Here is a 17,066-nt window from a genome sequence, read left to right on the forward strand (position 1 = left end):
GTGTATGTGTGTGTGTGTGTGTATATATATATATATATATATATATATTGTAAATTCGTTTTGACCAGGAACATCAAATTTCACTTGAATGCTTATGCAACCAGTCAGATGAAAATTTAAAGAGATCTACTCAAGATGAATTTTATAAATTTGACTCTACTTTCAGTATTGAGTCCCCCATCAGTAAATGTTCAATTGTTGTTCTTAAATCTTCTTTAAAATAAGGACTCGAACACACTGTGTAAATGCCATGCACATGTGTGTGTGTAATAGACACACTCACATATACATCCACACATGCACATAGTGTAGTACAAACAGGCAAAAGTATTCAATAGAAATCTACATTAGGAGTGTGTCCAGTCTTGTATATGTAAATTTGAGATAAACAGATTACATACTCCTAGCTGTAGCGATATTTGATCAACTGATTATACTCATCGGTGGGATTGAAACTAATGAAACGACTCTAAGCAGTGTAGATTGTCGTTGTCTATCATGTACAGAGAGAGAAAAGAAGAAGACATTAAAAACACCCAAGGAAGAATTTGAGTATGAATCAGGAAGATAAATTTACTTCACTCTTTTCAATTAAGTTTTTTTCTTTTTAAGGTTTTTATTCAACTAATTTTGACTAGACAACACATGGGGCTCCTTCAAAAGATATCTGAAATAAGGTTACTTGACAGGATACATAAAACAGAGATTAGGGAGTCTCTCACAGGTCAGGTCACATCTCTGCAATAGATAGTATCCATGGTTTCAGTTGGTCATGCATGGTAATCCAGCCAGAAAATCTAATGACAGTCACTTCTGATAGGACCCTGTGGAGGAGGTGCCTGAAGACTTTACTCTCAAAACCCTCCTAGGAATACCTGGTGCAGAAGATGGAACACACAACCAAATTCTTCTTCCTTGAGAATTTTAAATAAACCACCACCACTGCACTCACCCTGCAGCATTTATAACAAACAAGCAAACAAACAATTATCAGTCAACACTGTTTAATGTAATTTCATTAATTTCAATCTTGCAAACGTGTATGTTTTATTAACCAATTAAGCTGTGATTTGGGCTGTGTAATCTGTTTGTCTCATGCAGTACACACACGCATGCACACATACACACATTATGTGAATGAAAATGCCTATGAATGGATTTGCTCACTTGCATGCAGTGCTTGCTTCTCATTACTTCATTTCAATCTATGTAACAGTTTCTTTTCTGCCTGGAATCAATGGTAATAAGTTAGCTCTTTCCTCAAAATTGCAGGCCATATGTCTAAATTATTATTATTATTATTATTAGGAGCAGCAACAGCAGTAGTAGTAGTAGTAGTAGTAGTTTTCTAAGCATCAAACACAAACACACATTGTCCCAACTGCAGAACTTATTTAACTAGGTAGCTACAATATTTAACTTCCAGCTTTGGCCATTATCATCATCATCATCATTGACATCATATTAACAGACCAATTAAATATGGCTTACATAATAAGTCATTGTACTATAATTATCATTTCTTTATTATAATCATCATCAAAATTGTTATTAATCATCATTTTTTCATAATCATCATCATCATTATTTTTCCATATTATTGCTGTTTTTGATAATGTTACAGTTATTTGCTTTAAACTTGAAGTTTTATTATTTTTTAAATTATTAAATTTATTCCAGTCTCATATCTGTATTAAAGTTGTGTGTGTGTGTATATATATGAGTGCTTGTGCATGTCTCAAATGTGTGTGTGTGTGTGTGTGTGTGTGTGTGTGTGTGTGTGTGTATGCATGTGTGTATGAGTGTTTGTGTACGTGTCTCAAGTGTGTGTGTGTGTGTGTGTTTGTACACATATCTGTTGTGCTTTAAAAATCTAAATTTATTCAATACAATAACACCAACCTCCCTATCCCCGCCCCAAACCCAATCTCTTTGTTTCTTTCTCCCTTATATAGTTAGAGAATAATTTTTAAGTTAAAACAGATTATCACAGAATTCCTAAATCAGAAGCCAGGGTTAGAGGGAGCTGTTGCCCGCTAAGTCGTTTATTGTCAATTGCGCAAATCCTACCAGGGATTTATCATCAGGTGCTTCAGTGGGTCCGAATCCGGAATTCTACAAAGACAAAGAAGGAAAGAAAAAAAACATATAGAAGTACAAACAATTAGTAACAGATAGACAGCTGAAGCACTTGCATACAAGAATTTCTCATAATATAGATATACAAACGTAGACTATTAAATACATACAGAAACATACACACACTCATACATCATCATCATCATCATCATCGTTTAACATCCGCTTTCCATGCTAGCATGGGTTGGACGATTTGACTGAGGACTGGTGAAACCAGATGGCTACACCAGGCTCGAATCTGATTTGGCAGAGTTTCTACAGCTGGATGCCCTTCCTAATGCCAACCACTCAGAGAGTGTAGTGGGTGCTTTTACGTGTCACCGGCACATATATATATATATATATATGCACATGTAAGTGTGTGTGCATGAACATACATGTATATATGTGATATATACACATATGTCTGCATGTGTATATGTAAATATATGTGTGAAACTGAGAGAGAGAGAGAGAGAGAAATTGTGATAAACATAAGGTTATATTATCTGTTTTCCACATATATTTCATGATTTTGGCTATCTGCAACCTCTGCAAGCTTAACAACAACCAACAGTCAATGTCCATGTTCCATGCTAGCATGGGTGGGGGACACACACACACGCACACACATATATAGATGTGTATGTGTATGTGTATATATATATATATATATATATATATATATATATATATATATATATATGTATACACACACACACACACACACACACACACATCAGGTCTGTACATGAAAATTTCAGAATGCATCTTACCAAAGCAAAAGTAATGTTTTTATTTTCAGTCGGGTTATCCAACACTTTCTGCAAATTAGCAGCAACTGGAAATAGAGGAGCAAATTAATATTATTATTTATTTGTATCGTATTGTCCTGAATTCTATTACGCTGTAGAAATTATGATTGTTCAACTAGAGTCCAAGAACGAAAGAGAGAAAAGAATTCTCACATTTTAAAACAAATAAATCTTAGATTATGTAAAGTTTAAAAGTTTGGATAAGTTTGAAAGCATGGGAAAAGTGGAATCTGTCATTTCAAGACTGACTCAAGACTAACTCAGCATCTTTGAAAAAAAAAAAAATAGAAAAATGATTTATGAAGGGTTAGTCCCTACACTAAAAAACATCAGTTTCATCTTTTCCCCATCACCAGTTAACTTATCCTGGATAGGACTTTAAACTGCATCAGGGAGTGGGATCCTTGCTAAAGATATCCAGGGTCTGATGGGTGCAGTACCATCTCTTAGCCACGATTGTCCCCAGGTTTATTCTGACTCAAAATAGTAGCACCTGTCAAGGTCCAAGCTATAGGTTTAAATAGCATCTAACCACCCAAGCCAAGGTGCATCAAAATTACAAAATGCAGCAAAGTGGATGTGGACTATTTCAGCAAATGAACTTCTTGAGTCAAAGGCAAACATTACCAGATGTTGAAAAGATAAACAGATAACAAACTGTCAACAACCAGGATCAACCAGTTCAGTTAGCAAACTATTACTATCACCTGCAGTCATTGCTTGCACAGGTAAGATACTTTAGCTAATGAAAGACCTATGTGACTAAAACATAAGCCAAACATCCAAGCAACATCATTCAACCAGGACATCTAGTATAGAAGAGTTGCATTGGTCTGGTCAAGTCATAAGTGATGATGATGCTGAACTCATCAAAACTCATGAACTTCACTGAATAATGTTTGCTAGTGGAGGCGTAATGGCCCAGTGGTTAGGGCAGCGGACTCGCGGTCATAGCATCACGGTTTTGATTCCCAGACCGGGCGTTGTGAGTGTTTATTGAGCGAAAACACCTAAAGCTCCACGAGGTTCCGGCAGGGGATGGTGGTGAACCCTGCTGTACTCTTCCACAACTTTCTCTCACTCTTACTTCCTGTTTCTGTTGTGCCTGTAATTCAAAGGGTCAGCCTTGTCACACTGTGTCAAGCTGAATATCCCCGAGAACTACGTTAAGGGTACACGTGTCTGTGGAGTGCTCAGCCACTTGCACATTAATTTCACGAGCAGGCTGTTCCGTTGATCGGATCAACTGGAACCCTCGACATCGTAAGTGACAGAATGCCAACAAATGTTTGCTAGCACACACCAGTACCATTTCCTTTGGACTCTGTCTATATATGTCACATCTTTAAAAAGACTTTTTGTGTTGAGCTGCTACCTAAAATTAATGTAAAGAAGGCAAACCTTTCTGTTCAAATTATTTGTAGAGTACTAAGACAACATGGGTAGTGAATAAATTACACACACACGCTAATAGCTTAGGAGTGAAATTTAGGATTTCTTGGGTTTCCTCCTGAATTGATTTTGATAAAACCTTTCCCACTGGTTTGTACCCTATGACAACAGCATTGTTATGTTTTCATTATTCTGTGCAATGTCCTTTCTTTTTTATTTCAGATTCTTCAGTTTTAGGGTGAACCATGCTAATAGCTCTTGAATGAAAATAGCCCATTGAGACATTTTTTGTCCGAAAATGAAGGCTAATGATACATATTAAGCATACATTGAGTATAGATTTAACAGAAAACTATAATGATATTATAACATTTATTGACATAATGAATTATTTAACCACATGAGCACCATTTCAATGGATAACTTCAAAAACCCCTATTAGTCATGGAATCTGTCAATTTCTTAATAGTAGCAGATTGGACTGCCTCTGCCGCAGCTTTGATGGTAAATTGGTGTCCATCAGCATAAACATCTTGTTTAATGATGGACCGAAGATTTTCGATAGGGTTGAGATCCAGAGATGCTAGCAACCACATTATCAACCTTTCACCTTGTATACTCTAAGATCTTAGGAATGTTTGGGTGATCCTAGCAGAGTGGGAGGGAGTATTGTCAAGTATGAATACAAATTCCTTAGAAGTGACAGCAGTGCCATCTAGCCAGGGATCCTAGAACTCCTTCAGGAGATTGCAGTAGGCAGCTGCAATTACTTTAACTCCTTCAGGCACCCTCACTAGGCCAACAAGTCTGTCCCCAATGATACTAGTCCACAACACGACTCCTTCACCCTGGTGTTGACGTCGTAAACGTTGGTGAAACTCAACTCTAAAATAGACTCAACCATTTTCCAAACCGTCAGGTTCATCAAGGGTTGCCCTGGCTTCCTCAGTGAACAGAACACAACTCATGTCTAACGTCATACTTTTGGGCCCATGGAAGCCTCAAACTCAAGTGAAGAGGCAGTTTCAGGGATTCTCACAAGGAAGTCATGGTCCCAAGGATACAATTTCTGGTTTTTGGTACATGAGGAATTCTGGAGGCGGTGAAAATAGCTTTGCTCGTTTGTCCAGGTTTCCTATGTAACTTGTGGCCAATATTCTTTAAATCCTTAGCTGTCACAGCTAAATCATTCATTATGTCAATAAATGTTATATTATTATTGTGGTCTTCTGTTAAATATAAACTCAACGTATGCTTAATATGTATCATTACCCTTCATTTTCTGAAAAAAAAAAAAAAAAAATGTCTAGCTAGGCTATTTTTATTCAAAAGCTATCAGCATGGTTCACCCAAAAACTGAAGAATCTGAAATAAAAAAGGATATTACGCAGAACAACAAAAACTAACTGGACCTGTGAAAAATTCATGGAAAACATAAAAAACGTAAGCATCTGTAAACAGTGTACTGGTGTCATGAGAAATGTTTGCATATCATGACCGTCTGTCTTTATGTTCTGAGTTCAAATTCTGCCGAGATCAACTTTGTCCTTTCAGGGTTGATAAATTAAGTATCAGCTGTATACTGGGGTCGATCTAATCAACTGGCTCCCTCCCCACAAAAAATTCAGGCCTAGAAAAGTATATTGTGACAGTTACAGAATATAGAAAATAATGTAACACCAATGACTATATAATCCAACCAAAATATCTCAGTTACACAAACGTAGACGGAATTACTATTTAACCTTAAAATACATCGTACATATTCAAATAAGCTTAATGTACAAATTGAAATGTAAAAGAACGAAATAATAAATGGATTTATGAATGAAAGTTTGGTAATTGCGTTTATTTCCACCACACGACACTTATTATTGCAAACATGTTTTAACTGACCTAAACTATACACACACACACAAATACATTCATATATCGAGTTGTAGCTGTAATTCAAAGGGGCCAGCCTTGTCATATTCTGTGTGAGGCTGAATCTCCCTGAGAGCTATGTTAATGTTATGCATGCTTGTGGACTACTCAGCCATTTGTGAGTTAATTTTATCGTGAGGTAATAAAAAGTGAAATTGACATCCAATATTTGCTGTGTGTAGGTATCTATGTATGAACTTTTCTTTGGATTTATGTATCTACTGTCTCTCTCACTTTCTCTTTCACTTCCTCTGTGTCCTTCTCAGAAAACCAAGAAATCCTAAATTTCACTCCTAAGCTATTAGCTTCCATCTTTCTCGTTATTCAAATACCCAATAAACACTGTGAAAGTGAACATGGTTTGCTGGTAAACTATCAGGTGTATACAATATGATTTATTCATTGTGTTCATTACTTTTTGCATCTGTTATTTATCATTGATCATTTATAAAAATGAAACTGTATCCTTTAATTTGCTGCTTTTCTCTACACAAACTGAGAAGATATCTTGTGGAACGGTTATTATTTTAATGGGATATATCTTGTAATCACCTGAGGAGACACATCTACACTGTCAGACACTGCTAATTCAGTTGTTAAATATCCCACCTGTGAGGGATTGATGCTAGATGGGTCAAAGCATTGCAGTGATTAATAAACATTCTCATGTCTTCCATATCTCTCATTATTCATATATATATATATATATATATATATAAAATACAAAATGGGACAAGAACGCAATACATCCAGACAGTTAGGTGATACAAAAAAGGAGACAACAAAACATCCAGATAGATGAAACAAAGAAAACAAGGATGGGTCATTTGGAGTTTTCTTTCCTCAGTCAAGTTCCAGATTATCTTTGCAATTTTGGCTGGTTATACTCGAGATTGCTCCATCTGGCCAGCTCCAAGGAAAAACTAAGCAAAGAGCATTAGATTCCTTGGAAGAAAGCAGCAAATGTATACGAAAACAAGGACAGAAAAAAAAACGGAGAATGTTACACAAATACAAATAACAGGACATAACAACAGGTGTCTTTTGACTAAGGACAAATTAAATAAAGCTGGCATGTGTGGAAATAAAGCTTTACGGCAGGGATATAAGATTTCACAGGCACAGGGAGGGATATAGATGTTGCACAGACGACGGCCGAACCAAGAAAGAAAGATCAGGCTTCGCCGAACACCAGTCATATGGGGAGAGAAGAGAAAGAGGTAGAGGCAGAAGGACAGAAGAATTAAGGAGAGGCGAGAAAAAATGACAGGGACACAGTGAAGTGAAAAGAGGAGGGAAAGCGAGCAAGAAGAGAAGGCAAGGAAATATGAGAGAGTGGGAACGAAAGGTATATATATATATATATAAATTGTAAATGCAAAAAATAAAAACAAAAACACAAAGGATTCTGCGGTACACGTGTTTCAAGCTTTATATCAGTGTATAATTGACAATACAAAGCTATCTTCAGCCGCAAAAGTATTTCTCTCCCAAGAAATTATATCACATCGGCGTTAAAGGAGGAAGAAGTGTTAAGAAGTGTTATATATATATATATATATATATATATATATATATGTACACACATACAGTAGCCATTTATATATCATAATTAACGTATATACAGTCTTGATAGGTCAGTTAGTGTAGTATTTGTCCTGAGATAACATCACTTATGGACACGCTGTATTGAAAACAATAAATGTTGTTATACATCAAGTATCACACATAGGTGGCTATATTAATTTAATGCTTTCTCAGTTCCATATACTGGATTTATATACAGAGTGGTAGACCACACATTTATTAAACATGTATTTCAACTTGCAGTAAAACTAAGACTCCATAGTTTAAATGACAAGGTTTGGACAACATGATGTGGTGGTTGGAGAGTAGGTAGCATTACTCTAGGTACCTTCACTCCCACTAAACAGTTAATAAGCTAACATAAAGATCACCCAGATGTAATTAAATGTACTTGTTCCTACAAGACTTAGACAAATATTTTTATACAAATATTTAAATTAGTAACAATGAAAAGAAAAAAAGAAAATCTACCCTTGGTGGCTTAAAGCAAAATAATATGTGAAAAAGTGCATTAAATATATTTTCCTTTCTTTCTTCTGATTTGTTTACACATATGTCCCACTTAATGCAATTATTGATGTTAGAAATCAATAACAGAATTAGCATAATTAATGAATTCAATTTGCATTTAAACATAAACTATCAACAATGAATGCTATAAATAAACAAGAATAAGATTATAGTGGTTTAGAAACGAAAATGCTGAATGTTGTAAAGTGAGTCTAATCTGTGAAATGCCAACTCAATTTTTTTTTTTTTTTTTTTTTAAATTTAATAAAAGAAAAAAACCCTGAAAACATTGAATGTTCCTGTTTGAATAAATTACATTTAACCCAGGTGGACTATTTCAGTTTTATTTTTGTAATTTTCACATGTCTTATATATTCTAATGGAATTCCAGACAGACTCCATTTGGTTCTTATGCACTTTCAGAAGAGTCAGACCTTGGCCCTTGTAAAACTCATAAACGCTGCCCATCTTCCTTCATAATAAACTATAAAAAAAATTAAAACATCATCATTTAATGACCATTGTCCATCCTGGCATGGGTTGGACAGTTTGACCAGAGTTGGCAAGCTACACCAGACTCCAGTCTGATTTGGTATGGTTTCTACAGCTGGATGCCCTTCCTAATACCAACCACTTTACAGAGTTAGCTGGGTGCTTTTATGTGGGACCACACAGGCACTTTTATGTGACACCGCACAGGCACTTTTACACGGTACTGCATGGGCACTTTTACAAGGCACCGCACAGGCACTTTTATGTGGCACTGCATGGGCACTTTTACATGATGTCACACGAGTGTTTTTTACATGGCATCACCACAAGCAAGATTGATCTTAACACTTCTGCTGTGGGGTATGGGTCTTCTTGAGTGCAACCAGGTGCCAGGTGTCTCAGTCCTTTGTCATCTCTCCTGAACGGTTCAGTTTTCCAAAGTTATTCTTCAGTACATTATATGTATTTCATAATTGTGTGTATCCTGCTCTTTAGAACAGCCACACTTATATCATAGTATGTTGTAAGACGCAATTAAAAGGGGGCTGGTTTCAAAAATGGAATCAAGACATAAAGTCCAATCTGTGTCAGCACAGAAAAGGAAACGTGAAAACAATGATGATAAAGTATTTTCTAATTGTAATCAGAATTTAAGATTGTAAAATTTAGAAAACATAAAACAAGCAGCCAAAACATGGGATTTCTGGAGTAACGTTACTCAACAGAGTCTCTCCAGGTTGAACTATTACTTCTCCCCATTGAGAGGTCACAGTTCTGGTACTGCAGACATGATTAAAATGTCACAGAAAAGCATTGCAAGGGAGATTATTCAAGTCAAGTAAACAGGCAGGAGACCCAAGAGTAAATCAAGAATGAAATGGTTAGATATTATCCATAGTCTCAGTTGATCACACTTGGGGATCCAGTTGGAAAACCTAATGTTGGTTGCTTCTGACAAGAGCCTATACAGGAGATGCCCAAGAATTCTACCCTCGCAACCCTCTCAGGAATAACTGAATGGAGGGGATGGAAAAAAAAGAAATAAAAAAGTTTGCTTACCAACAATTAAATCACGACCATCAACAAGACCAGCTTCAACTAGTTCTCTGGAGACACTATCTGATGTATCTAAAAGAATAAAGTTTTGAATTTAGAAACCAGAAAAAAACACATACACATTCATACATGCATATCTATTGTAAATATGCCCAATTATGTATATTTATTCAAAACAATTAATTGAATCTGATAGTAGTCAATCACATAACCAAAATTCAGTCTTAGACTTCATCTGTGTCACATTCATAATCATTTAACCCTTTCGTTACTAACCCGGTTTTGGTTCATAAGACTAACCCAGCCGTAGCTGGCCGAGCGTACCCATTGTTATTTAAATGTATATTTGAACCCAAATTTCGTTAGTACATTCGTTCAAACACCTGATTTCACTTTGCAAACAGTTGAGTTATTGTCTCTGAGTTCAAATATCACGCCAAATAATGTCAGTGAATTTTGGAAGATTTTTTTCCACATTTTTTGCGGCGTTAATTTTTTTCAACTTTGAAGATGGAGAGGAGTTTCTTGCTATCAAGCAGTGATTCTGAATTTGAAGGTTTTTCAACAGAAGATATCGAGATATCGAAGAAAAGAATGAATGAGCTACAAAGGCACGTGGTGAACGATAATGAATCGGATATTTCTGTATCCGAAACTGAAAGCAGCGACGGCGACAGCGAGGAAGATTTTACACCAGAAAAAGATTTTTAAAATATTTTTATTAACAATTTTTCTGAGGAAACAGGGTCTACCCATAGTCTTTCTCAGGAAGCGAAACCTTTAGACTTCTTTTTCATGCTTGTTTGAAATGATTACTGCGGAAACAAACCGTTACGCAGATTGTAAACAAACCGGAAAAAAAAAGATAGCTTGTGGTTTTCTGCAACTGTAGATGAAATACGGGCATTTTTTGCCATAAATATTATTATGGGTATTAGACAATTACCCAGAATAACAAATTACTGGAGCGATCAGGAACCTTTTGGCGATGAATATATTTCCAGTATTATGAACGAGTACGATTCGTGAAGCTGAACCAATATTTACATGTGAGAGACACTAGCAGTACCCCCCCACCCAGTACGTGGAGAACTTAGAGACAAAAATTATGCAATAGAATTGATTAAGAACCCTTTCTTTAATTATGTTCCAAATATCACATTAATATGTTGATAAATAAAAAAGTTACAGGTGTTTAATGAGACTAGTCTAAATTCATGATTATTTTAGAATTTAATTGAAACTCATGAGGGGTGTATTTTGGCCAGAAATATAGTAACGAAAGGGTTAACATCTGTTCTCCATACTGACATGGGTTGGATTTTTTGACCGAAACTGGGGAGCTGCCCAGGCTTCATTTGTCTGTTTTAGCATGGTTTCTATGGATGGATGCCCTTACTAACACCAACCATCTTACAGAGTGCATTGGGTGCTTTTATGTAGGACTAGCATGGGTGCTGTTATGTGGGACCAGCACAGGCGCTGTTACATAGCATCTGCATGGGTGCTTTTATGTACACAAGCACCCATATTCCAAATCTGTTAATTTTTTGGAAGAATCACATCAACAGCCACTTTCAATGATTGCATGGATCAGACAGAATTTGTTGAGGAGGATTTTCTATTACTGGATACCCTTTCTATTTCCAAGCAACGTAGTATTTCCTCATGGCCAGACATGATTTCACAGAATACTGGAAATGAAGGACAATGGTGATGACACTTATTTACAACTATCATGTGAAGTCAAGGCAAGGAGACAACAACATACAAGCATATAAACACACACACACACACACACATATATATATATATGTACAGACTTTTTTCAGTTTCCTATTTCTTTACTGCCCACAAGGAGCTAAACATAGAGGAGACAAACAAGGACAGACAAAGGGATTAAGTTGATTACATCGACCCTAGTGCGTAACTGGTACTTTATTTATCGACCCTGAAAGGATGAAAGGCAAAGTCGACCTTGGCGGAATTTGAACTCAGAACGTAACGGCAGACGAAATACCGCTAAGCATTTCGCCCGGTGTGCTAACGTTTCTGCCAGCTCGCCACCTTGTTTCCATTTACCAGATTCACTCACAAGGCTCTGGTAAAACCAGGGCTATAATAGGTGGGACTCCTGTTTTTAAAAATATATTCTAAGTAACATCTGTAGATTTCAATTGTCCTCTCCATTTAATGAGGTTGATGTGATTATGTTAAAATATGAGAAAGATATTAGAAATGCCAACAGTCACAACCTATCAGTTATAAAATATTATATGAAAAATAAACAAAAGATACTCTCCACTATATTTATTCAGTTTCTATCATTCAATGTATGAAAGCTGTTTCAGACAGAATTTCAACACACTGTCTTTTCGATTTTCTATTTAACATACAATTTGGAATTACTGAATGCAAAGGCAGCTGTTCCAACTTATTCAATGCATTAATTTAATAATCAGCTTGAACAGCTTTAACTACAAACTAAATTCAATACCTTTTACTTGTTTCTGTCATTGGACTAAGGCCATGCTGAGGCACCACCTTGAGGGGTTTTTAGTCAAACAAATTGTTCCTGGCACTTATTTTGTGTGATACTTATTCTATCATGCTCTTTGCTGAATCACTAAGTTATGGGGACATAAACCAACACTGGTTGTCAAGCATAGGGGGAACACAAACACACACAATGGGTTTCCACATAGTGTCTGCCAATCAAATTAACTTACAAGGCAATGGCCAGCCCAAAGCTATAGTAAAAGACACTTGCCCAAGGAGACGCAGAGTGGACTGTACCTGAAACCACATGGTTGCAAATCAAGCTTCTTAACCACACAGCTAAACCTGTACCTATGCACCATCATTGTTTGGTGTACATTTTCCATGCTGGCATGGGATGGACAGTTTGACTTGAAACTGGTAAGCCGGAGAGCTGCATCTGACTCCAGTTTGTTTCTACATCTGGATGCCCTTCCTAATGCAAACCACTCCATAGTGTGTACCGGGTGCCTAACAGCCACAGGTATGCACCCATTGGAAAATCTCATCATTCTTCAACGAATAAAAACAACACCTTCAACCCCTGCCACACGCCCAATATCTTTTAGTCAATGTTCCCGGTAATTTTTCCCAATCACTGAGCAAAACTTAACCCTTTAGCATTCAGATTATTCTGTCAAAAGTAATGCTTATTTATTCACATTTGTTTTGAATTAATCAAGCATTATCTTGTAACTTTGAGATGAAGTAAATGTTAATTTTTACTATGATATTGTAGGATTGGTGTCAGGGGCCAGGTGCAGCCAATTTGAACATAAAACAGAATGTTTTGGCCAGATATGGCTGGTTTAAATGTTAAATCATTAAATATTTTGAGCAAACAAATATTTTAAGTCCAAATCTACTATGCAGCACTTTCATGCAACTCATCAAGCAAATGTTTGTAAAATAAAGTGACTAGAAGCATTTTGATGCAAGCCACATATATTCAATGAGTGTGCAGCTGCTCAGCTATGTAGATTAGAGGGAACATTGATTTAGAACAAGTCAGCAAGATCATCAGAACTCCACTAGTTCTATGTGGTTGATTATCACATAGTAAATATGTTTCTCCTCTGACCCAGCTCAGACACATCCCCACAACCAAATTCCATCACCCTGGCACCTCTCAATTTTTTTCCACTTCAAAAATTACAACAGAACTGGTATTTTACAAAGAGGGACTCCAATAACTTGGCAGAATCCTTCTACCCGCCATTTCACCTACGTCACTAAAATTCATGCTTTCAACAAAACTCTAATTTTCCATGTCCCAAGTGTTAACCACCACATACAGTTTCCATCATCATTGTTTTAATGTCCACTTTTTCTATGCTTGCACAGGTCAGCTTTTCTACAAATACCCCTTCTGTCACCAAGCTACACTTGTTACCAAGCAAGGAATATTTCACCTTGGCCAGAAGTGTTCTCCACAGAAGAGTGGAAACAAACATCATTGCTTGTATGATGGTGATGTTCATTGATTCTAAGGTAATATTCCTAGTGCACCCCACCCCCAACTTACCATCACAGACATAGACCATTATCTGCAGCAAATTCAAAACAGTATTTCACAAATAAAAACTTAACGTAATTAACCCTTTATTCTGCATATTTTTTTACACTCATTGCCCCGTTTCAGTCGCCCCGTTTCGGTCACCCCGTTATCACCTCATTTTTCTTCAATGCCCCCTGGATCTTTTCACTGCCCCCAGAGGGGTAGTACCACCCACTTTGGGAATCACTGATTTACAACCATCCCATGATGTCAAGACAAGGATACACACAAACCTGAGTAGTGAGGCATGAATCTAAACTCAGTAAGGCTTTCTTACCCTGCTATGTTTTCTAATTGTTACTAATATTTCTTGAGGCCAAGTCCTGTTGAGGTCAACTGTGCCATTCATGCTTCTGGAGTCAATAAACTATATCACCAGTCAAGTAGTAGCATCAATAAATCAATAAGATGTATCATCAGTCAAGTAGCAGCGTCAATTTAAATGACAATACCTGACATTGTACCACTGTTACAGATTAATAATGATTTCTTGAAATTAAGTCTAGTAATCTCTTTAATCCATTTTCTCCACTACCTCACTCATGTCTACTGCTGTTAAGTTTTAACTAACATTTATTATGAGCCGGATAATGAAGTAGATAAGGGTCCCTTGAGAATATGATATTATTTTCAAGACTTAGGTAAAGTAGGACAGACTAAGCACATTCGGAAGACCGATTATTTTCTGAGAAAAGAATTTAGTCATTGGAATACCTTGTCCTGGCGTAAAATCAAATTTGATGTCATTTAGAACTCTTTTCTCATTTCTGTAAATAAACAAATATATAATTAAATCTTTGAACAAAATTACTATTGTTATTAACACACACACACACAATGCTGAAAATCTAGTTTCTTCACTGAATGATTTGATAGATTTTTTGATGTGCCTGGGTAGTATTATGGTATAGAAGACAAGCTGTTGTCCATGCAGCATGTCTCCACTCTCTACGTTGCTGATGGATCCAAAGGAACAGCATGGCCATTGCAATTTGGCACCACTGTCATCACACAACTTGCCAGAATAAGGTTGTAGATAATATCAAACTGCCTCAGGGGCTCCAACTCCTGATTTTTTTCCCCAAGGTTTACTCCTGAAGCCTTTTCTATATAAGTCAGGTATGGCTGCAAGGCAGTGGAGGTTTGGAACTGGGATTTTTCCTTCTCCTAGAAGGGTAGTTCCCCCAAACACACACCCTCTAGCTAATGAGATCTGCCTGTCCAGTATATATATTCTAGAAAACAGTGCTTCATTGAATAAAGAAGTATTTTCCAACCCCACTATAACTTTCCAGAAAAATGTATGTCTCACCAGTGGCTAGAAAAAAATTATAGGTGTTCGTATGTTTGTTGCGAAAAAAAAAAAAAAAAGATTTTCACACTTCCATGTCCCACTAAAAAAGGAAAAAAATTTAGATTCCATACTCCACCACAATATTCCAAAGGTCCATCGCTGGGATGTGTGCCCAACATTGGAAATCACTGGTATAGAAAATAGGGTAACAACTAAATTACATTGGTATTCTGATTGATATCTGGACTATATGTATTCCAGTATTGAAATAGTGAAAATGAGCATGCCAACTAATACAGTTTCAGCAAGAAGGCATAAAAGATTTAGCTATTTTAACTTTGCTGTATTTTGCATTTGTCTGGATTGGACAGGTGAAATAAGACAAAATAGTATTAGCTTTATAGTGAGTCACAACCTAGATGTATACAGATGATTGAAGATAGTTAGATGGGTCTGTATAAAATAAATGATAAACATAAAAGAATATCTTAACCAACATTTTTCATGGAGCAACAAATTTGGTCACTTAAATAATGCACAAGATGAAACTATAACATTACAGTATTTTAACAGTCACATTTGCTAATACAAGCATACACAAACACACAAACAATTATTGTTTGCTACTTTTTTTTATTAAAAAATCTTTTTTAAATTTAAATTCTTTCTCATTACAGATTTGTTACCTGTTTTAAGTTACATTTCTTTTATAGTGGAAAGATCAAAGACCGAGTTATAGAAAGTGTATTACTTGAATACCAACCATACCAGTTTCCTTGAATGCCAGATTTTACCATATTACTACAATATAGTAATAAGTTATTGAAATTGTTTGAAGTTAAGACAACACATGACAAGTGAGATAGTTGAATGTAGCCAAAAGAATAAAGAACTGAGTTTTTTTAAAATTCACTGCGTTATTAGAAAAAGAACAAAATATACAGCATGAAACCATGAACAAGAAAAGAATAACAATATTTTTTTAAAATTGGAAACATGTAGAATAATGCACTAACCTTAATCGCAAGACCAGTCCAATTGGTACCTCTACTGGTTTCTAGCAACAGAGTGGGGGGAAATAAAAAAAAATATGAGAACAGTTCATAATATGTCTTAAACAGCAACACAAGAAGTGCTATAAAAATCTGTGGAAGAGATAGCAGTTAAACAATCACTACATGAGAGAATTCATGTAGCTGCATAAACATAAAAGGTTGAAATTGTCAATATTTCTCCAAGACATTTTTTTTTTTTAAATAAGAACAATGTTGCTTAGTATTCTTTCCTCTTTGAGATATACCTAATCTCTGTATAAATACTAATTACATATTCAAAAGTAATATTTTCTTCCCCCATTCCTTTTTTTTTTTTTGGTCTCAAATTTTCTGTAGAGATATTAACACCTTTCAATTTGTTTCTTTTTCAGGAGGATTACACAGCTGAGATAGAATAGTTTCTCGAATTTATATGCTACGTTTGCCAGCATATAAGAGGTACTCTTAGAGAGACATGACCCTATTTTACAAGTATATTTTGTGAAAAAGCAAAAATAAATAAAAACAAATTTTGTCTGTTCCATCATACACTCATTGAAAGATATTTTAAAACAGTTTCATAAGGTAAAATAAAGTATGATTCTCTAACAATATAATGAAACCACAAATTTATTGTATAATCATCAACACTTAAAGTCCATTTTCCAGGTTGGCATGAGTTGGACAGTTTAATGGGCTGGCAAGACCAGAGACCACACCAGGTCTTTTAGTCTGTTTTGACTTGA

General features: G+C 35.8%; 1 protein-coding gene across 11 annotated transcripts in view; it reads right to left on the reverse strand.

Annotated features, from left to right (window-relative positions):
- Positions 1–1,505: 1,505 nt before the first annotated feature.
- The window catches only part of LOC106879265 (serine/threonine-protein kinase OSR1), a 268,230-nt gene continuing 252,669 nt past the window's right edge, over positions 1,506–17,066 (reverse strand). For 9 of the 11 annotated variants that reach the window (XM_089357459.1, XM_089357475.1, XM_089357489.1 and 6 more), the window contains 5 exons: positions 16,303–16,343; positions 14,707–14,759; positions 9,900–9,968; positions 2,895–2,959; positions 1,506–2,115 (listed from right to left, as the gene is read on the reverse strand). In XM_089357459.1, coding sequence (XP_089213585.1) covers positions 2,017–2,115; positions 2,895–2,959; positions 9,900–9,968; positions 14,707–14,759; positions 16,303–16,343 — 327 coding nt within the window. In that variant the 3' untranslated portion in view covers positions 1,506–2,016. The remainder of the gene's footprint in view (positions 2,116–2,894; positions 2,960–9,899; positions 9,969–14,706; positions 14,760–16,302; positions 16,344–17,066) is intronic. The other 2 variants (XR_016243128.1, XR_016243127.1) reach the window with 1 other exon arrangement.

The sequence above is a fragment of the Octopus bimaculoides genome, chromosome 1 (genome assembly GCF_046866305.1).
Source record: "Octopus bimaculoides isolate indiv1 chromosome 1, ASM4686630v1, whole genome shotgun sequence".
NCBI classification, from domain to species: Eukaryota; Metazoa; Mollusca; class Cephalopoda; order Octopoda; family Octopodidae; genus Octopus; species Octopus bimaculoides.